Source organism: Spermophilus citellus, assembly GCF_964194105.1.
Source record: "Spermophilus citellus genome assembly, chromosome: 3".
Classification (NCBI taxonomy): Eukaryota; Metazoa; Chordata; class Mammalia; order Rodentia; family Sciuridae; genus Spermophilus; species Spermophilus citellus.
Genome location: NC_138184.1, coordinates 19,717,902 through 19,739,971, shown reverse-complemented (window position 1 = coordinate 19,739,971; position 22,070 = coordinate 19,717,902). Strand labels below are relative to the sequence as shown.

The 22,070-nt window shown below is 48.7% G+C and overlaps 1 protein-coding gene across 4 annotated transcripts in view; it reads left to right on the top strand.

Annotated features, from left to right (window-relative positions):
• LIMD1 (LIM domain containing 1) overlaps positions 1-22,070 on the top strand; it is a 59,475-nt gene that overhangs the window by 784 nt on the left and 36,621 nt on the right. For 3 of the 4 annotated variants that reach the window (XM_081282824.1, XM_081282822.1, XM_081282823.1), the window contains one exon: positions 804-2,467. In XM_081282824.1, the coding sequence (XP_081138950.1) occupies positions 1,081-2,467 (1,387 nt within the window). In that variant the 5' untranslated portion in view covers positions 804-1,080. Of the gene's footprint in view, positions 1-3; positions 2,468-22,070 lie in introns of those variants that run through there. The other variant, XM_081282825.1, reaches the window with a different exon arrangement.

The window sequence follows — 22,070 nt, the reverse complement described above, 5'->3', positions numbered from 1 at the left end:
GGGCGAGGAGCGCGCGCGCTCTAGAAACTCTGAGCAAACTTTAAGCCACGGGTCTTCTGCCACCGCAGGCTGCCCAGGCCGCGGGGCGTTTCCTCGCTTAGGACCCCGCCCCGCGCTGCCAGGGGCGGGGCCCGCGGAGTGCCCGGGACAGGAAGAGGGCGGGGGGATCCGATCCGTCCGGGACTCGCTGCGGGGCTGAAGGGGCGGAGAGGAACTCCCGGGCGAGAGCGCGGGGCACACCTCGGGGTTCCCTGGCCCGTCCGGGGGCGGAGGCTCGGCCAGGCTGCCGACACAGGCCAGCCCCGGGGGCCCGCCCGCGCCGTCCCCGCCCCTCGGCAGCCACCGCCACCGCCTCCGCCTCCCGGCCCCCCGGGACGCGCCCGGCGGGCTAGCGAGCGGCGGGCACGGCTCCCTGTCCGGCGCACTCACTTCCGCGTCCCGCCGCCTGGGCCGAGCACCCAGCCGCCGCCATCGCACACCCGGCCGCTCGGGGACCCAGCTGCCGAGACTCCCGCCGCGGGGAGACCGCCCGCGCCCCCGCCCCGCGTCGCAGGACCCCAGCTCTGGCCCCAGGAAGCCCCGGAGGACCGAGCGCGCGCCTGCGCCTACGGCCGCCACGCTTTGCTCGGCGGGATCCGGCTGGCAGCCTCCGCACGGTGCTGGCCGACCCGGCCCTAGCCCAGCGGCTGCCCGGTGCATTTCCAAGTTCGGTTGCCTAAGGTGGATGGGATGTGCTTTTTCTTTCTCACTCTCTCTTTTTTCTTCTTGCTTATTTCATTTTCTTCTTTGATTTGAAAAAAAAGAGAAAAGAACTCCGCAGAGCAGGCCAGGGACAGCTGAGTTCCAACTGCCCCCACGCGGACGCTCTCTAGGAGGGAAAAGAAGTTGGAAGGAAACTTGGTCCTGCTGGTCCGGAGGCCTCAACTTGGAATGGACTCGAAGCCCTAGAGTCATGACCCTCACATCGGACAGGTGGAAGTCTTTACCTGTCCTGGGCTGGACTTGAGCTCCGGCCCTTAACCAGCACTCTCTCAGAACCCCCGTCGCCACCACTCTCACACCTGGCATTTGGTCAGCAACATGGATAAGTATGACGATCTGGGCCTGGAGGCCAGTAAATTCATCGAGGACCTGAACATGTATGAAGCCTCCAAGGATGGGCTTTTCCGCGTGGACAAAGGTGCAAGCAACAACCCTGAGTTTGAGGAGACACGCAGGGTGTTTGCTACCAAGATGGCCAAAATCCACCTTCAGCAGCAGCAGCAGCTCCTTCAGGAAGAGACCCTTCCCAGGGGGAGCAGAGGCCCTGTCAATGGTGGGGGCAGGCTGGGCCCACAGGCCCCCAGGGAAGCTGGTGTGGGCAGCAAGCTGACTGTGGATGGTGCTGCCAAGCCCCCTCTTGCTGCCTCCACAGTGGCGCCTGGGGTAACCACCACCACTTCCACTGGGCAGCCCATATACCCACCCCAGGAGCAGAGGGCCAGGCCACATATCCATGGCATAAGGCCTGGTAGCCAGGACTGTGGTTCCAGGGAGGGTCCACTGAGTTCCGAGAGGTCTGCTTTCCACCGTCCCTGCGAGGATCCTTCCTGCCTCACTCATGGAGACTATTATGATAACCTCTCTGTGGCAAACCCACCGTGGGAGGACAAACCAGGAGTGTCCTCCAGCATCGGCCTGGATGTAGGGAGTATGTGGCCTGATTCCTCAGGGAGTGACTCCTCATTGCCCAGAACCTGTGGGGACCATCACCTGTACCAGCCACAGCTCTCCCTGAGCTCCAGCAAGTCTTTTGAGAGTGGCCTTGGTGGCCAGGATGGTGGTGTCGGTGGCTGTAGTAGTGAGAAGCCAGCAGGACTTTGGTCTACTGCCTCCTCCCAGAGGGTGAGTCCTGGCCTTCCTTCCCCAAGCTTGGAGAATGGGGCTCCAGTTCAGCCCAGGAACCCTTCTATTTCAGCACCCCTGGCCTCCAACTGTCCCACTCAAGGAACTCTTTCAAGGACAAACTTAGGGCTGGGTTGTGAGATTCCAGGCGTTTTGTCCAAACCCACTGTGGACCCTCAACCCTGGTTTCAGGATGGACCCAAATCTTATCTTTCAAATTCTGCCCCATTATCAGCAGCTGGCAAGGACAGTTCACAGCTAGGTAAAGTCCCTGGGTTGGGACCGAAGTCGGGATGTGCAGACCTTGGCACTGGGCCCAAGCTCAGTACCACCAATCTTGTCCATCCAGTGATGTCCACTCCGCCTGAGTTATCTTGTAAAGAGGGTCCTCCCAGCTGGTCTCCTGACAGTAGCCTAGGACCTGTGCTCCCAGAGAGCCCCAACTCATCCAGGGTGAGGCTGCCCTGCCAAACTCTCATCCCAGGCCCTGAACTTGGACCCTCTGCTGCAGAATTGAAATTAGAAGCCCTCACCCAGCGTCTGGAGCGAGAGATGGATGCTCACCCAAAGGCTGATTACTTTGGTGAGTGAGAACCTGCTGGAGCTGCCCATGGTGGGGTGATGGGTCTCTACCAGGGATGCTGTAGCTGTCTTGAGACACCTGTGTTATTAATTTTTTTTACTTCCTCTTTAAACTGCTTGTCTAGTTCAGAAACTTGAAAGCATCCTTGGGCAGAAGTAGATCTTGCAGCTGGGAGTTACTCATGTGTGAAGGGTAAAGCAGGGTGGGACTATCTTAAAAAAAGAACAGAAATGCTTTTGGATTTCAAGGGTTTTGGGGTGTGACCTTAGAGACTTTTACAGTGACAGGCTTGTAAGATGGGAGTAGCTTCTCAGGGATAGACACTTCTGAGCAGTTGGTCTGTAGCTCTCAACCGCTGTGTGTGTGGGTGTGTCTTGTGGTTCCCGTGTGTAACTGAAGCAGGTGAATCACTGCTATTGAAGGCTGTTCTAAGGACAGTGGGTCTCTTTTCTTCTTTTCTTGCAGTTCTGGGGATTGGACCCAGCCACTGAGCTACACCTCCAGCTCTTTTTATATTTTTATTTTGAGACAGGGTCTCACTACGTTGCTGAGGCTGGCTTCAAACTTACGATCCTCCTGCCTCAGCCTCTTGAGTAGCCAGGATTATAGATTTGCGCTACTGCACCTGGCTAAGGCAGTGATTCTTGAAGTGTATTCCCTGGACCAGCCACACCCTGGTTAGAAATGGAAGCTCTGAGCTCTATCCCCAGACCTACTAAATCAAAAATTCTGGGATAGAGTGCAGCAAGGAGCGTGGACTCCACCAGCCAGGTGATCCTGATGTGAAGGGAGATTTGAGCTTTGCTGGGCTAGGAGCCTCTTAACTCAGCCCACACCCAGTAACAGCCAGCAGCCAGGTGGCACCCACAGCTGTGTCTTGAAGTAGGATGGGAGATGCTCCTTGCTGGTTTTACATAAATGTGCAGATTTTGTTTTATTATTTTTTTTAAGCCACAAAATCTGGATGACTACTGGATTCAACTTTTTTTTTCCTCTGCACAGGTTTTGGAGGGGATAAGAAGGTGGCTGTATCCTGCTGTTGAGTGATGATTTGCTTATTTCACAGAACTATCTAGAAAGACATCCTATTCTGTCCGAGACCTGTTATTTTCCACTTTTGAACTCTGGATAATTGGGCTCTGATTCTCCCATAGCCTCAGTCCTACAGCTCTGTGGAGGGAAGGGTCAGGGAAGGCCCTGGGTGGGGAAGATGGCTGGCTTACTGCTCCTAACCTATGCTTGCTGTCTCCCCTGAAGTCCTTGGAGAGGGTGCTAAGTGGTGGGCCAGTGGATAACTCTGCAACCTATGGTAGTGCTTTTGCCCCTCATGAGAACTTCTGGGAGCTAGCTTTCCCCCTGCACTCAGCAGTTGGAGGTCAAGGTTACTGTTTGTTGATTTATTTTTTAAAGCATGTAGCACATTCTACTGTGAACTGTCCTTTCCTTGCAGAGTCTGACCTTGCGGATAATATTTAGTTGGAGATGTCATGGGTCTTTTTTTTTTTTTTTAAAAAGAGAGAGTGAGAGAGGGGGGGGGAGAGAGAGAGAGAGAGAGAGAGAGAGAGAGAGAGAATTTTTAATATTTATTTATTTTTTTTTAGTTCTCGGCGGACACAACATCTTTGTTGGTATGTGGTGCTGAGGATCGAACCCGGGCCGCACGCATGCCAGGCGAGCGCGCTACCGCTTGAGCCACATCCCCAGCCCTGTCATGGGTCTTTTATTTTTAAAAAACTTTTAATTTTTCTTTTCTCCATGAAACTGGGGATTGAGCCCAGGAGCTTTCTGCCTCTGAGCTTTTAAAGTTTCATCTTGAGACAAGGGCTCTTGCTCTGTTACCCAAGCTGGCCTCAAACTTGGGATCCTCCTGACTCTGCCTTCTGAGTAGTGGGGATTAGCTAGAATTATGTGCGTGTACCACTATGCCTGGTTCCATGGGTCTCTTAATTTTGATTTTAATTTGTTTAGTTTTTAATTTCAAGCTAATAACAAAAAAACAGTTTTATTTATTCAGGGATGCAAGTTTCCGCTCTGGGTCAGGGCAGTGATTAGTAACCAACACTATTAATTCATTCAGTATCTATACTCTGAGCCTGTATCCTGAGCCAGCTGTATTCTAGGTGTTGGGGATTCAAAAGGAACAATACTGACAGAAACTTCTTTCTCCCTGGACAGACAGTGCAGCAGAACAGGCAGGAAATGAGCAAAGCAAATGAGCAAGAGAGAAATGGGATTTTCACCTTGAAGTGAAAATGTACATCTTTCTCTCTGCCTGACCACTGTTAATGCTGCTTGGAAGATATTGGGTTCCTATTCAGCTGGCTCTTGGGAGGTGCTACCTGCAGGTGCAGGTGGCTTCTGTTTGCACAGCTGTTCTTGCTGCAGAGGGATGCCGGGTGGGCATGTGTTTTGTTATGCCCCATCTTGCTCTTCTGGTTTTGGGTCCTCTCCTCATTTACTAAGGAAAAAGGACACAAATAAGCACCTGCTGGGCTGGATTTCTGGGGAAACTGATTCTTAGAGTTTAGTGTGCAGGGGGCTTATTCACAGGTGCTATTGTGGTCCCACCTGTGGATGGGAGGGGAAGGAAGCTGCAGAAAAGAGCTTAGCTACCGTGACCCCTCCAGGAGCTGGGGGTTGGAAGAACCCTTCAGTCCCATCCTGAGTTGGGCTGAGATGACCTGGCCTTCACACTCCCCATGCTCAGCCATTGGATGTGGGCCACCCTGGGGAGATGGTGACCTTGGGCAAAGTAGCTCTGTGTAGCTAGGACAGTCCTTGCAGGGGACTGCCAGCAGCACAGCAGTAGCTGGACCACTCTGCTCTTTCAATGAAGTATCCTCCACATTCCCTGCTCTTGGGGCAGGTGGCCATGGGCACCGTGTGTCTAATAATTGCTACTATCCGTCAAGTGCCTGTGATGTGCCAGGCATTGGATTAAAGCTTAGGGGGTATTATTGTCATTTAATCTTCACACAGGTATGACACAGGCTCCATTGCTCTTTGTTTATAACTGAGTCCAGAGAGGTTAAGTGACATGCTCAAGACCACACATGTGTGGGTGAGGCACTTCTACCCTCCTTGGGGCTTTTCCTTCCACTCCGGTGACTCGCTTAGTGGAACTAGGTGGTCATGCGTGTCAAGTTGGGTGCCTTGTCTTTGCCTCTCCAGATGCCTCCAAGTGCACTGGGGGCATCTGGGTACTCTCTGCCCTTCCCAGATCTCCGTCCCCTACAGTCAGGACTCCAGACTGATGTGTCTTTTGGACCCGCAGCCCTGTGCTCTTCCTCCCTGTTGTGGGTAGGCCTGAGGATCGTTCAGTGCAGAAGCCACACCAGGATAGAGCCACACGTTGCCCAGGGGGCAACTGTTAGGCCCTCTGTTAGGCACCAGAGGGTCAGAAAGGCAGGAATATCGAGGTTTCAGGGTTTCCTTTCTTCTAAAAGTGGATGGATGGCCTTCTCTCCACCCATAAGGAGAGAGAAGAGACTGGTTTTGTTTTTAGTTTATATTTTTTTGTGGTGCTGGGAATCAAACGCAGGGCCTTATGTATGCTAGGTACAACATTCTACCAGCCAGCTACATCCCCAGCCCCAGTTAAAACAATAATAATAATAATAATTAATTAGTACTAGGGATTGAACCCAGGGACGCTTTACCACTCAGCTACATTCCAGCCCTTTTTATTTTGTAAGACAGGGTCTCCCTAAGTTGCTGAGGGTCTTGCTAAGTTGTTGAGGCTGACCTCTAATTTGTGATCCTCCTGCCTGAGCTTCCTGAGCATATGGAATGACAGGCGTGCGCCACCACGCTTGGCTGTCTTTAGTTTTTCTGATGTTGGTGGACATGCCTGCTGCAATATTTAAACCCAGAAAGGCAGAGCCCACCCTCAGCCTGGGTGCCTGGAAACAGTTGTGATTTCTCCTGGGAATGGCTCTGCCCTTGCCAGGGCCCCAGGGAGCCTGTCCTGCCTGATGTCACTTTACTGGCCACGCAGGTGAAATGAGCTGTCCAGACAAGGAGCACCAGGAGGTCATCCCATCTGCCCCTTCTCATCTGAGTCTCCTGTCTCAGTGACCTTTTAAGCACCTCTTATCTGACTTTATTAGTGATAGATGTGTGACAAAAGGGGCCGAATTCTAGCCTAAATGGAAATGGGGAGCATTTTTCATAAAAAAGGAAATAACACAGGCCAATCCTGTCATAGAGCAGCATCTCCAGAATTCCAGGACAGGGGTCTGTCAGTGCATCCCAGAGAACCCATCTACTCCCAGCCCCCCAATATCAGACATTGCATTAAACCCAAGGCAAGTACTAAAGTAGAAGGTGGTAGGAGCTCATCAGCTACTCTGCTCTGAGTGTGCTTTCCTAGGAACTGGCAATGCTTTTGGAGATTTTCTGCCATGCTTTGGAGTCTAGGCTTCCACTGGACATGGAAGTTAATTTCTGATCCTCTGGGTAATTTTTGTAAATGACATCCAGGATTCCAGTTCTGCCTGTCTACCCCTGCAGGTGTACACCTGGGCTATGGGGATGCCCAGACCTTGAAAAATTGCTCAAGTGTTTGTTTATTTTTTTAAGTGGACTAGGCAGTCTGCCCCTCAAGGTTAGGAAGGCAGTGACTTTTTATCGATGCATAGAGAGTAGGCGTGCAGTAGGTGCTCACAAAGTGAACACCAGCACCCAGGTCAAGACAGAACAGGACCATCACTCAGGAAGCCCCTGGGGCGTTCACAGTCACTGCCACCCTCTAAGGATCACTGCAGCCCTGACTTCTCACAATAAAAATGAGTTTTCGAGCAAGCGTGGGGTTTGAAGTAACGTATCATGGCGTGTCTGAGGATGAGTGGAGATGGTAAGGTTGGGACACCATGTTGGCCCACACTTTAGCTCTGTCCCTGTGTGCCAGCTCTCTCTCTAGCATCTCTCTTCAGAGTTGTTGGGGGCAGGGAAGTGGGGGAGATGGAAATGATGCAGCCCCTCCCAGACTTCACCTGGAGTGCTGCATCTCTTTATTGAGTCCACAGACACATGTCCCCGTCATGCCCTTCTTGCTGGCCTGGGTGTGTGTGGAAGGGTACACGGGGATCACAGGCACTGGGATTCAGTCCACATCTCTCTCACGTGGGCTCCCAGGCTGTGCCCACTCTGGCCTTGCCCACTCTGCCCCTGTTGCATAATCTCCCTGCTGTTCCCTGAGTGAGTTCCTTGCCCACACAGGACCCTGCCTTTGCTGCTCCGGTGGACATCCTTCTGGCTAGCGTAATGCCACCTGCTTCTGGTGCCCTCCAGGTGGGTGGGCCTGCTGGAGCCGCCATGTGTTGACATGGGTTCCCACAGCATCTACCTGTCCCATCACGCCTGCTATTGGGTCCTCCCCTCCTTGGGATGGCATGTGTCTGCTCTTTTCCTTTGTGACCAGGAAAGAATGTCTTGTTTTTTTCCATCTAGTCTTCCTTCTTTTCCCATTAGCAATCAGAGCATGAAGTGGGTCTTTTGGCATGGCCATTCTTGCCAGAACTGTTTAAAAAGGTTATGTTTCTTTACATTGGTTGATTTATGACTTTCCCCCGTGAGACAGGACTGTGGAAGAAGTTGTGTGGATGCATCTGAGAGCCAGGAAGCCAGGCATCTGGGCCTGATCCTCCCAGCAGCTTAGGGATACTGTTGGGCAGGGTCCCTACCTCTGCTGAGCCAGGATGACCTCTGAGGGGCCTGCCTAGCCAAGGGTCCTGTGACCGTGGCCCTGGGTGTAAGTACATGCCTGGAGCTAACCAAGTAATAAGGGACTAGATGGCATCGTTCAACATCGTTTGGAGTTATGGTTACATTTCTTATTGCAAATAGTAGTCAATTTTTACTTCAGATATTCTGGAAAACATATGGTTAAAAGAAAAAGTATGAATCACTCCTGTGTCCAGCACCTTAGAAAACATAATCAGTGTTAAGATTTTCTGCAGAAAATTTTCAGTACAAAAATGGCAGAGCCCATTGGTGAGGCAGGGTGTATCACACACTGTGGTTTTGGATCTCTGGCCAAAGGTAGGCTCATTTATGGAGCTAGAGGCCAATTTGCTCTTGAGTGTCTAATTAAAGTGCGATTAGAAAGGACTGAGGGTTTCCTTTAAGAAACAGCCTGACACAACGAGCCACTGGTACTAAAATGATCCCCAACCCTATGGGCCACTGAGGCTCTCGTTCTAACTAACTGGGTGTCCTCAGTGTGGGGAGCTGAGAGCACTCACGGTGCTCATTATTCGTGGTCACCTCTGTGGACTTCTGTGGTACCCTGGGCAATGCTGGGTCTCAGGTTTGGCCATCTGACACAGCACAGTGACTTGGGGCCCAGCCTTGTCTGGGCCAGTCTTTCTCTTCGGTGTCCCAGTGCCCCATATCATGTGAGCTCATTGGATTTCTGTTGCGGAATGGAAAGACTTAAGTTAGGGGGGGAAGGGATTTTTAGCTGGGGTTAGGGCTCTGAATAGTTGGGCTAAAATTTCATTGAGAAATTGCTTTGCTAAGCATCCCACGTATGGTAGCTTCCAACAACATCCCACACAGAGTAGCTTACTTACTTTATTACCCGCATTTTACAGGTGGGAGACTGAGGTACCCAGAAGTTCAGTGACCTGCTTAATCCATTTACTAAGTAGTTGTGCTACGCCTGTGCTGTCTGCCAGCTTCTGGAAGCAGAAGGGCTTTTTGACAAAGGGAACTTCAGAGGGCCCTGTGGCTCCTAGCAGGTCAGGGCTGAGGTTCTCCTCTTCTCTGCTAGAGCCAGGGCCACTCTGGGAGCAGCAGAGAAACAGACTGTGGTGGGTGTCTGAGCTGGTGTGAGGAGCTGGATCCCTGTCTTGTAGCCCCAGGCAGCACTTGTAGCCCCAGAAGAGGTTCCTCTTCTGTCCAGGAGCCTGAGCCCACCTGAGCGCCTCCCTTTGGGGCAGCATTGGGGCCATGAGGATGTGGTGGTTTGGTGGCCAGGCACCTGAATTCTCATGTTCCACTGAGTTAGTGAGTTAGGACAAGCAGGCCATGCCCTTGGGGGTGCTTGTGTGAAACTCAAGACATGCTTCAGGCATGGAAGAGGCACTTCTATTGGGGACAGCTGGGGTACTTCGTCCTGAGGATTAGTAGCAACCCCAGGCTGTGTGCAGATGTCCTAGAACCAAACTTGGATAAAACTATGCTTAGAGTGCATCTGGCAAACGGAGCAGAAATCTTACCCTGAAACAAAACAGGTTACCAAAATTTCCAAGGCAGGCTAGTGCTTGCCAGCAAATATTTTTATCGACTCCATTTTTTGTTTATTTTCCCCCTCATGGGGAAACCAGCTGAACACAGGGTCTCGGGGTCATGCTGGAAGGTGGGGGACTTTCTGCTTGAGTGTTTCAGAGGGAGGACTTTAGGACCCATAGCCAGGTTATTTTTAAAGTTTTGGGAGCTGCGAGTATAGACTTTGCCAAGTTCCTTCCTTTTCCTTCTTGTTCTGTGACTTGTCTCTGAATGTCCCAGGAGAGAGAGGATGGGTTACTCCCGGTTACTGGAAGCTGGCTGGGAACATATCCCTCCTTCCCTCCCCGCCCCCCCCAAACTTGTATTTGTAACATATAGAAGGTTCTGGAAGCCTGCCATGTTGTTGTCTGTCATTCAAGAGGAGGGAATTTGGGCTTAGCATGAGTCTATCCTGCAGCCATTCTGGGAGTGGTGATGATGGAGGTCTTAGAGGATCTAGTGGACAGGGTACCTCTCCTGGCCTGCAAGGCAAACACATCGTGGCAGACCCAGGGCTGAACACGTGAAGGTTGATTTCTCAACAGCATTTCAGTTGATAAGTCAATAGCAGATTTACTTTTTGTTGCCTGAAGCCTGTTCTGACACCAATTGCAGCTTCCTTGTTCTCCTGGACCTCCTGTCAGCTGAGCTGGTGGATTTCCTTCCAGCAGGGTGGAACCAAGTTTGCTCACATGATGGTCAGGGCTGGCTCGGGGGGTTTTGCATCTGCTCAGATATTGCCTGTTCCTCTCCTTCCACCTCGGTTTGCATTGCTTCTTGATGATGCAGTCATCAGGTTTTGGTTTTAGAGAGAGATGGATTCCAGGGCAGCCAGCTGCTCGCTATGGCCAGGCTCTGGGGCATATGCTGACAGTTGTCCTTTACGTTAACTGTGTAGGCAGCAGGGCCTGATCGTGCCACCTTCTGACAGTGCTAGCTTGGACACCTGGCTTCACCTTTCTGTTCTCAGTTTCCTCATCTTCTGGAACTGAATGTCCTGTGCTTATTATAATTGGGTTTCCTTTCCTGTGCTGTGAGCTTCGGATTTGGGCTGTTGACTGGAGGAAGATCACTCTCCTCCCTGTCCCTGAGAGTGACAGCGGTTCTGGGAAAAGCCTGCTTCGATATTCTGTGTGTGTGTTTGTGTGCGTGCGTAAGAGAATGAGACGTGTGTATGTGCGTGCATGCTCAGGGACACAGGTTGAACTTGGATGCTTTCCCTCATTTGCTTGCAGAGAAGCCAGCTGGAGTAGAGCAGCCAGGGACAGGGAGGTGTGGAAAACTCGTGGGCAATGACAAGTTTGCTTAGAGCAAGTGAGGTCACACAGTGTGCTGGGGTGCCCTGCCCAGGCTTACTCCACACGTACTTATTTTGGCCTGCTGGGGGCCAGGCTCTATGTTGGCACAGAGCCCAGTGGAGGGGCTGGTCAAGTAACATGAGGCTCCTTTCCTGCAGCACCGGGAGCCACCCCTTGCATTCTCTAGTTTCTTACAGTGTCCTTTTAGTGGCTGACTTCACACAGGGGGGGAACTTGTCCCCTCGTGATCTGAAGTGGTATTGGGTGACAGCAGTGGTGGTGGTGGTGAGGAGCAGCTCTGGGGCTTCCATCTCTCCCGGACAGTATTCTTTTCACTATATTCGGGCCACCTTGGAATTCTCATAACTGGGTCCAGGCCAGGTTCCGAAGCTACATGTATAGAAAGGCGGCTGGGACAAGAATTCATATGAGCTGAGCACGGTGATGCATGTTTGCAACCCAGTGACTTGGGAAGCTGAGTCAGGAGGATCACAAGTTCAAGGCTAGCCTGGACAACTTAGCAAGACCCTGTCTCAAAATAAAAAGGGCTGGGGATGTGTCTCAGTGGTAGAATGCTTGCCTAGCATGCATGAGGTCCTGGGTTTCAGCCCCAGCACACACACACACACACACACACACACACACACAAAAAAAAAAGTTATACCAGGCTGGGGCTGTAGCTCAGTGGCAGAGCACTTGCCTTGCATGTGTGAGGTACGGGGTTCAATCCTCAGCACCACATAAAAATAAATAAATAAAATAAAGGTATGCTGTCCATCACTACAAAATAATAATAATAATAAAAAAAGTTATACCAAGTGATTTCCAAAGGCTGTCCTGTCAGGGGGATGGGTCAGGGAATGGAACAACTGGATACTGGATAGAGAGGTGAGGAAGTCAAGGGAGTTTCAGTCTCAGGCAAAGTCACAGAGGGGGTAGCTTCTGCTTGATCCCACTGAGAGATCTTCAGAGTTCCAAGGACCAAGTTCGCCAAGTCCTGGGCAGGTTGGACAGGAGCAGGGGATGGGCTGGCAGGCATGCATGATCTTCTCCAGGGAGATACTCATTTTGTACTAAACCAGGCTTGAGGAACTGTTTGTGGGGAGCAAAGCCTCCAGAGCATGTGGGCTTTGCATCTATCCACCCTACCTGGTCCCTAGCTGTGGGGCACTGGGCAGGTTATTCAGCTTTCCTGGCCTCAGTTTCTCCTGATGTACATGTGCTTATGGTGAAGACTGAATTAGCTAGTACGTGTGTAACCTGTCCAGTGTGCAAGACTGACTACTTGCAGCTATCACACACTTCAGAGCGTGGCTCATTCCAGATGACCAAGGTGCACTAATAGGAGAAAGAGATGGCTCCTGAACTGAATGTACTATAAGTGTGATAGACACTCTCTCGGTTTGGAAAACAGAATCTAAAATAGCTCATTAATATTTTGAAGTTGATTCTGTGTTTGATGAGACTATTTTGAAGATCTCAGGTTAAGTAAAATTGACATCAATTTCACCTGGTTTTGCTCTTTAAGCGTGGCTTCTTGATCTAAAACCACACTGGCTTGCATTGCTTTTCTGGAAGCACTTAGGACAGGGTATGTGTGGTATGCAGTGGTCACTTGCTCTTAAGCTGCTATTGTATCAAAGCATCTTTACTTTGTCTCAGCTGAAGCCTTCAGAACCATAAATGCTTAAACAGAAAGATGGTGATTTGTTCAAGGGAGGTGGATTTCACAATTGCCATCCACCAAATGAGCCCAACTAGGCCTTGTGCCTGAGGCAAGGGGTGGCACGAGACTCACAGGCAGCCATAGAGTGTGTGTGTTCCCTGGAGGAAGAAGGTCCTGGGGGCCTGAAGCTGCTGTCTCTTCAGGGCATGACACGGGCAGTGATCATCGCTGAGCCAGTGATCATCGCTGAGCCTGTTTTCTGGTACCTTAAAAATGTACCCTGAGCTTAGCAAGTACATGCAGAGCCTCCTCAAACCACCCCTCCCCTCGAGGTAGTTGGAGGAGATGTGGAAGATGACATTTCCCACCCAGAAGGGAGTGAGGAAGGTTGGGATTTGGCTCATGTAGGGCTGCGGCTGACATTCTGTCTGTGCCCTGCCCCTCTGTCAGGCTCCGGAGCCCTTGCCTGGGTGTGAGCCTCCCTAGAGGCATGTGGGGGAGGATGGCAGGTGGCCAAGTTGGGGTGCAGGATGGGAGGTGGCTTTCCAGGCAGTTTCCAAAGGCCTGTTTGTCTGGAGCTTGGCCTGATGGAGCTGAGGCTTTGCTCTCAGGTGGCAGGGGCTTAAACAGAGGCCCTTTGTTGGCCTGCCAGAGGTCAATTTTAGAAGCTGTGAATAGACTCGAGCTGGCAGCCCCCTCCTTTGCCCTTGGCCCTTGGCTGCCAACTCTCTGGGTTACCCACGCCGGGTGATGGGCTAGTGGCATGTGGCAAGAGGTGGCTTTGCCCAAGTTGACAGCCAGGGAGCAAAGGAAGTAAAGGTGGGGGCAGGAAGAATGGAGATGATGCTGAGCAAACCCATTTGTTTGCGGACGGTGGGGTGGGCGGGGCACTTTCATCTCTTCCCTGAATGCTCAAGGGTAGGCTGGTGCCACTGGTTCCCCGTCTTCTCTGACACAGCCGTGGAGGTCACTTAGGGTCACTTCTGCTGTGCTCTGAGCAGGCACAAGCCCTCCTACACACCCACTTCTTGATGGGAGGAGTGTCTAGGAATTTGTAGCTGTGTTTTAAAAATGCTACATTTACATGCAGTGGAGTGTGTAGGCTGGTGAGTTTTGACACCCATGTAACTCAGAACAGTTCCATCCCCAGAAAGTTCCCTCTTGCCACTTCCAGTTAGAGCCCATTCTCAGGCAACCGCTATTCTGACTTTTCCATCATTTTTAGTTTTCCCTCTTTTTTTTTTTTTTTTTTTTTTTAGATTTCTGACCTCCTGGATTACAAGAGAATAAATATGTTTTTTTTTAAATTTATTGTTGGTCATTCAAAACATTACAAAGTTCTTAATATATCATATTTCACAATTTGATTCAAGTGGGTTATGAACTCCCATTTTTACCCCGTATACAGATTGCTGTATCACATCAGTTACACTTCCATTGATTTACATATTGCCATTCTAGTGCCTAATGTATTCTGCTGTTTATCCTATTCTCTACTATCCCCCTTCCCCTCCCCTTCCCTCCCCTCCCCTCCCCTTTTCTCTCTCTACCCCCTCTACTGTAAATCATTTCTTCCACTTGTATTATTCTTCTCTTACCCCTCATTTCCTCTTATATGTAATTGTGTATAACCCTCAGGCTCACCTTCCAATTCCATGCGATTTCCCTTCTCTCTCCCTTTCCCTCCCACCTATCATCCCTGTTTAATGTTAATCTTCTTCTCAAGCTCTTCGTCCCTACCCTGTCCTTGGTTACTCCCCTTATATCAAAGAAGTCATTTGGCATTTGTTTTTTAAGGATTGGCTAGCTTCGCTTAGCATAATCTGCTCTAATGCCATCCATTTCCCTCCAAATTCTATGATTTTGTCATTTCTTAATGCAGAGTAATACTCCATTGTGTATAAATGCCACAGTTTTTTTTATCCATTTGTCTATTGAAGGGCATCTAGGTTGGTTCCACAATCTTGCTATCGTGAATTGTGCTGCTATGAACATCGATGTGGCAGTGTCCCTGTAGCATGCTCTTATTAGGTCTTTAGGGAATAGACCGAGAAGGGGAATAGCTGGGTCAAATGGTGGTTCCATTCCCAGCTTTCCAAGAAATCTCCATACTGCTTTCCAAATTGGCTGCACCAATTTGCAGTCCCACCAACAATGAACAAGTGTACCCTTTTCCCCGCATCCTCGCCAGCACTTGTTGTTGTTGGACTTCATAATGGCTGCCAATCTTACTGGAGTGAGATGGTATCTTAGGGTGGTTTTGATTTGCATTTCTCTGACTGCTAGCGATGGTGAGCATTTTTTCATGTACTTGTTAATTGATTGTATGTCCTCCTCTGAGAAGTGTCTGTTCAGGTCCTTGGCCCATTTGTTGATTGGGTTGTTTGTTATCTTATTATCTAATTTTTTGAGTTCATTGTATACTCTGGATATTAGGGCTCTATCTGAAGTGTGTGGAGTAAAGATTTGTTCCCAGGATGTAGGCTCCCTGTTTATCTCTCTTATTGTTTCTTTTGCTGAGAAAAAACTTTTTAGTTTGAGTAAGTCCCATTTGTTGATTCTAGTTGTTAACTCTTGCGCTATGGGTGTCCTATTGAGGAATTTGGAGCCCGACCCCACAGTATGTAGATCATAGCCAACTTTTTCTTCTATCAGACGCCGTGTCTCTGATTTAATATCGAGCTCCTTAATCCATTTTGAGTTAACTTTTGTGCATGGCGAGAGAAAGGGATTCAGTTTCATTTTGATGCAAATGGATTTCCAGTTTTCCCAGCACCATTTGTTGAAGATGCTATCCTTCCTCCATTGCATGCTTTTAGCCCCTTTATCAAATATAAGATAGTTGTAGTTTTGTGGATTGGTTACTGTGTCCTCTATTCTGTACCATTAGTCCACCTGCCTGTTTTGGTACCAGTACCATGCTGTTTTTGTTACTATTGCTCTGTAGTATAGTTTGAAGTCTGGTATCGCTATACCGCCTGATTCACACTTCCTGCTTAGCATTGTTTTTGCTATTCTGGGTCTTTTATTATTCCATATGAATTTCATGATTGTTTTATCTATTTCTACTAGAAATGCTGTTGGGATTTTGATTGGGATAGCATTGAACTTATAGAGAACTTTTGGTAATATCGCCATTTTGATGATGTTAGTTCTGCCTATCCATGAACAAGGAATATTTTTCCATCTTCTGAGGTCTTCTTCTATATCTCTCTTTAGGGTTCTGTAGTTTTCATTGTATAGGTCTTTCACCTCTTTTGTTAGGTTAATTCCCAAGTATTTTATTTTTGGGGGGGATATTGTGAATGGAGTAGTTGTCCTCATTTCCGTTTCAGAGGATTTGTCGGTGATATACAAGAATGCATTTGATTTATGCGTGTTGATTTTATATCCTGCCACTTTGCTGAATTCATTTATTAGCTCTAATAGTTTCTTTGTAGACCCTTTTGGGTCTGTTAGGTATAGAATCATATCATCTGCAAATAGTGATAATTTAAGTTCTTCTTTTCCTATTTTTATTAGTTTTCCCTCTTTTAAAAACATAAATGAGTTCGTGTAGATTCGCGTGCAGTTCCTCCTCCTCATGCATGGATTCTGCATGGGGGTTCCAGCAGAGGAGCACGTCTGCTTGTGTACTGTCCTCCTCTATCAGGAAGGTTGTCCTCTTTGACCGAATGCAAAGCTCTGGAAGACATGCACATGGAGCCATGAGGGAGGAAGGAGACTCACCTGCCTAGCTAGCCACTTCAGCAGGGCCATTGACCCTGGCCATCAATGGGATGGTCATCAATGGGATGACAGATTGGCCTCACACCCACAGATCCTGAATTTGCATATTTATTTACTTGCTAAGATTTAGCGAGAATCAGTACTCAGCATTTTTGGGATCATTCTTGGTTGTGCAGAGAGTGGTGAAAAATTTGAATCCCCAACACCTGCCTTCCCAGCTACAGCTGAGCTTGCCTTCTCACTTCAGGTCTGAGAGAGTAAACAGGTGCCCTTTCATGGTTGATTTAGTGCCATGTTTTTTTTTTTTTTTCTTTCTTTTTTTCATTGCATCTTTGTGCTTTCTGTTGTGATCTCACAGTTTAAAACGGCCCCCAAGCGTGGTGCTGAGGTACTGGCTAGCCTTCCTAAGTGCAAGCAGGCTGCAGTGCCCCCTAGGAGAAAGCAGGGGTGTCGAAGCTCAAGTTCGTGATTGAGTCATGGCGCTGTTGGCTGGGGGTTCAGTGTTGAGTCAGCAGTGTATAAAACAAGGTGTCTTTAAACAGAAACACACGTGCACATTTGTTTACTGATTGGTTGATGGAAATCTCGTGGCCAGAGGTTCTCAGGAACACACACTTTTGTTTGTGCTAGGAGTGATGGTGCCAGATTCTCTGGTTTAGTGTTCTTGGCAATTTTATGGAACGTGATCACTGCAGATAGCAAGAACAAGCTGTAGTACTCTTTAGCTTGGCTTCTTTTGCTCAGATGCTATCTGTGAAATTAATTATGGACATATTACTGTTTTTTCGTTTTCCAATTGAGGAACTTTTTTTTTCTCCTTTCTTTCAGTTTTTTGGCTAGTATGAATGAATCTGCTATGATCCTTTGTGTACAGTCTTTGATTGGATTGCCAAAAAAATTTTCCAAAGTGGCTGTGCCATGTAATGTTCCCACCAGCAATGTGTGAGTTCCTCCTTGGATTTGAGCTGTTCGGGATTTTTTTTTTTTTTTTTTTTTTTGGTGGTACTGGGATTGAACTCAAGGCCTCACACATGCTAGGAAGTGTTCTGCCATTCAGCTACATCCTAGCTCTTTTTATTTTTATTTTGAGAAGTGATCTTGCTAAGTTGCTGAGGCTAGTTGCAAACTTGGAATCCTCCTGTCTCAGCCTTCTGAGTAGTGGGAATATAGATGTGTATCACCATGCCTGGCAAGACAGACTTTTAAAACAAACAAACAAAAAGCATAGATATTTAGTTCTGTCTTTATTTCTGCAATGCTGGGGATGGAACCCAGGGCTTTGCACATGCTAAGCAAGAGCTCTATAACTGAAGTATACCCCTAACTCCTAGATAATACAATTTTAAAGAATCTGAGGGAATTAAAATTAACTTTGTTGTAGGATTGGAGATTTTAGTGCAAGTTATGATGTCTAGTAGAGGGTATAGGAGAAGTTGGAACTCTCTTTCCTCTTAGGATCCTGTCTGGGCCTGAGAATTAAGTTGGCATAAGAGAAACAGAAGAGAAGCTTGTAAATTTAATATAAATTTTACATGACACTTCATAAAAAAAAAAAAAAAAGATCCAAAGAAGGAAGAAAGTTATGTGCTTTCGTATCAGGTTGAACAAAGAGAGACAGTGGTAGGAAATTAATTCGATTATATGTGGGGGCTAAAGGAAGATAGGAATTATTTTAACAAGATCTGTTTGTACAGAATTCTTTCAATTGTTACTAACCACTGAACAGTGTCCCTTTTTTCCTGGTACAGGGAGGGTGTGTTTTACATGGGAGTTATTAATCTCTTGTGGTTTTGTCTATTGGTGGTTCTGAGGATGAACCCCGGGCCTCAGGCATGTTAGGCAAGTGCTGTACCACTCAGCCACATCCCCAGCCCTTGCCTGGGAGTCTTTTATCTCCTATTTTAAGGAAGAAAAGGGAAAGATGAGAGTGGCCTTCTAGTGTCTGTTGATTCCAAGTGTATTAGCTCCAGGTAACCCTCTCTCTAAGTGGCCCACTGTGGGGTAGCCACCCTTCCAGGGCTTTCCAGTGTTCAGAGAAGCCAGTGAGTGAAGCAGTTTCTCTTTTAGCCATTTGTTGAAAATGCCCTTGCTTTGGGTCTCTTGAATTCCTGGGAGACTGGCACCCTGGCTGGTGTCCTTATTTCTTGCAGGGTCAGCCCAGACTCATCTTAGGCAAGTAACTGTGAAATCAGAATTTAGACCCCGAGATCCCTCCCCTTCCAACAGGAGTCTTTTGCCTTCACCTTGCTGACAATCCCAGCTCCTTCACCTGGTCACTTAACTCTTGAGAGGTAGCCTGACAAGTGCCTGTCAGTTCTTGATGTGGAAAGCTCCTCTGCTGATCAGCCAGCAGTCTTCCTAAAGGTCTGACCCAGCCAGCAGTGTGATCTGTCCCATTAAGACAAAAACCAGGTTCTTCCCACCTCCGTCTCCAGCCCCTGGGGCTCTCTCCTCTCTGTGCGCAGCCATGGGTGCTCATGGCTGGGAGCCCGTCTCTATTCTGTTTCCTCTCTCCGGACAGGACCTTATTCGGGCCCCTCCTTGGAAGGAAGGTCTTGATCTTGGAGATGCCCAGGGGAGTCACACCTGTGTGTGCACTGCCCGTGTCCTTGCTTACTGGTGGATTTTAAACCCAGTAGTGTCAGAAAGTAGTGTTTTATCTTTTCCAAGAAAAGGGCCTTGGCAGTTTGCCCTGTGTTATACTCTCAAGTCAGGTACAAAACCCATGTTAAAAGTTTCTGTTTTGTGACATGAACCCAGCCCAGCCGCCCCCACCCCCTTCTCACCATGCAAGATTTCCCATGTTTGTTAAGGGTGGAAGTGAGCACTTGGCAAGGGGCACAGATGTTCTAAGGAGAAAATTGTGTGTGTGGGGGGGTGCACTCTTTGGCCACTAAGTGGGGAGACTCTCCCTAGCCTGCTGGGAGGCTGGATTGCCTACATCTTTGGGGGAAGAGGAGGACCTGGAGGAGAGAGGGGCTATCTGTCTGCAGACTTGGGAGAGAGCAGAACCTCAGCTTAGGCTTTCAACAACTTTTCCCTTTTTCTTCTTTTCTTTCTCTATCTACTCCCCACCCCACCCCCAGTTTGGTAACTATGTATTTAAAGCAGCTCTAAATTCAGCCTGGGAGCAATGGTATAGCTCAGTAATAGAGCGCTTGCCTAGCAAGTAGGAAGCTCTGAGTTCTGTCCCCAGGGGCACAGAAAATAAAATAAAATCAGCCTTGTGTTAATTCTGAGGAAAATTCAGGCTTTTGTGTTTTTTCTAAAAGGAGAAAAAAGAATTTTCAGTTTGATTCCTTTCCATGCGGTCCGCCTTGGCTGGCGCAGGGGCTCCTCACTGCCCGTGGTCACTGCCGTAGCCTTTCTGTGTCACAGTCACAGCAGCCATCTCTGACTCAGCTGTGCACAGTGCCCCACCGCCCACTGGCGTTCGTGTTTTCTGTGGTTGGAGGGAGGGCAGGAGGGAGCTGGAGGACATGGCAGGCAGGGAGATGGGAGCCCAGAGCCGTGTGACTCATTCATTCCTTCTCTCACTCATTCAGCTAATGTTCATTGAGCTCCCCCCTGTGCTGGGTTAAGATGGGGCAGCATCCTCCAGGGCTTTGCTGGCCTGTTGGGGACAGGGACAATAGGGAGGGGAGCAGGGGCCTGGGAACAGAGGCCTCAGCTCTGATTCTGGGGGTCCCCCAGGGAGCGCAGGAGGTTCTGTGAAGTCCTGGAATGTAGAGTCTGTGGGGACAGCGATTGATATCTTTTCCTTAACTACTGTCCTTAGGCTTGGAAGGAAACGAGGGAAGAGGACATCTCTCCTGGAATGGGAGGGAGGAAACAAACTTTCGCTGGATGCCTCCCGGTGCCAAGAGCTTACATGATCTCTCCCTAGCCTCAAAGCTCCCTCAGGAAGTGTGTGCCATTATGCCCCACTTGGCAGATGAGAAAACTGTGAGTTGGGGTTGGAGCTCAGGATTTACACCAAAGCCACTGCAGGTCCTCAGTAGGAGAGAGGCTATGGACTGGGCAAAGAAGCACTTGCCACTGGGAAGCACCTAGAATGTTGGACCTGCAGTCTTAGGGAAAGGCCCACTTGGGAGGTGGTGCTACTTGGTGCTTATTCATGGGTGCTGATTTTTTAAAAAAAATGTTTATGTATATTTTTAATTGTTGATGGACCTTTATTTTATTTACTTATTTATATGCAGTGCTGAGAATTGAATCCAGTGCCTCACATATGCTAGGCAAGCACTCTATCACTGAGCCACAGCTCCATGGGTGCTGATTTTGAGGAAGAATCCTCAAAATGAGGAAGAATCATTGCATCATATCATACCATTGGTATTTTCCTCCCTCCCCCCTTCTCTCCCTCCCTCCCTTCCTTCCTTCCTTGTGCTGGGGATGAAATTCTGGGCCTCATGGGCCGAGTGTACTCTGTACCACTGAGCTACACCCTTAGCCCCTGAATTTTCTTTCTGTGTGTGATACTAAACTAAAAATGGTTTTTAACAGCACTCCCTAGAATAGGATAGTGAGCAGTCTTTTAGAAGATTCATTTAAACTGATTATCAATTGTGTGCCTGAGTAATGCTAGCTCTTCTTTATGCTTGAGCATAGATAGCCAGGTTTAACAAATAAAAAGATAGTACATCCATTTGAATTTGAATTTTGCAGTACTGGGGATTGGACCCAGGGATGCTCTACCACTGAGCCACATCCCCAGCCCTTTTTATTTTTTATTTTGAGACAGGGTTTTGCTAAGTTGATAAGCACCTCACTAAATTGCTGAGGCTGGCCTCAAACTTGCAACCCTCCTGCCTCAGGAGTCTCTGGAATTACAGGTGTGCACCACCGCACCTGATTCTAGTGGTTCTTAGTGCATTCAGAGAGTTGTGCATCAGCATTTCCACTGTCTAACTTTGGAACATTTCATCACTCCAGAAAGACCCTGCACCCACTAGCAATCACTCCTGTTTCCCTCTTCCCCAGCTCTGGGCAACCATTTATCTACTTACCATTTCTGAGAACATTTATTTTTGTCAGCATCTTTGTCTCCCCCCACCCAAAACTTCTGTTACATTAACTGGGTCACATGATGTAATTTTCAAAAAATGCTTTTTATACATTGTACCAACGTATCCATTAGAAAAGTTGTTCAGGGGCTGGGGTTGTGGCTCAGCGGTAGAGTGCTCGTCTAGCACATGCGAGGCCCTGGGTTCGAACCTCAGCACTACATATAAATAAATAAATAAAATAAAGGTATTGTGACCAACTACAACTAAAAAGTAAATTTAAAAAAATACTTTAAAAAATTCCATCTTTTGGTTCCACTAAGAGTAACAGGAGTGTCCTTTTCTCTCTACCCTCAGCAAAGCTGTTATCATTATTTTCTTTCTTAACCAGTTGGGTAGGTGATAAATGGCATCACCTCCTTGCATTGAACTCCTAGTAGTGCCCAACACTTTGCATGCAGAATGGTCATTCCTATTTTAGATTAGAGCTGAAAAGGCTCACTGTCGAGTAGAGAGAGACTGGAAGTGAAGGAGGCTGGAGAGAAGGGTGTGCGCAGAACGGGGGGGGGGGTGCCCTGGTGGCTGGCTGTGGGAGGGTTTGTGTAGGAGGTTGGGGCAGGGGTGCGAGGCTT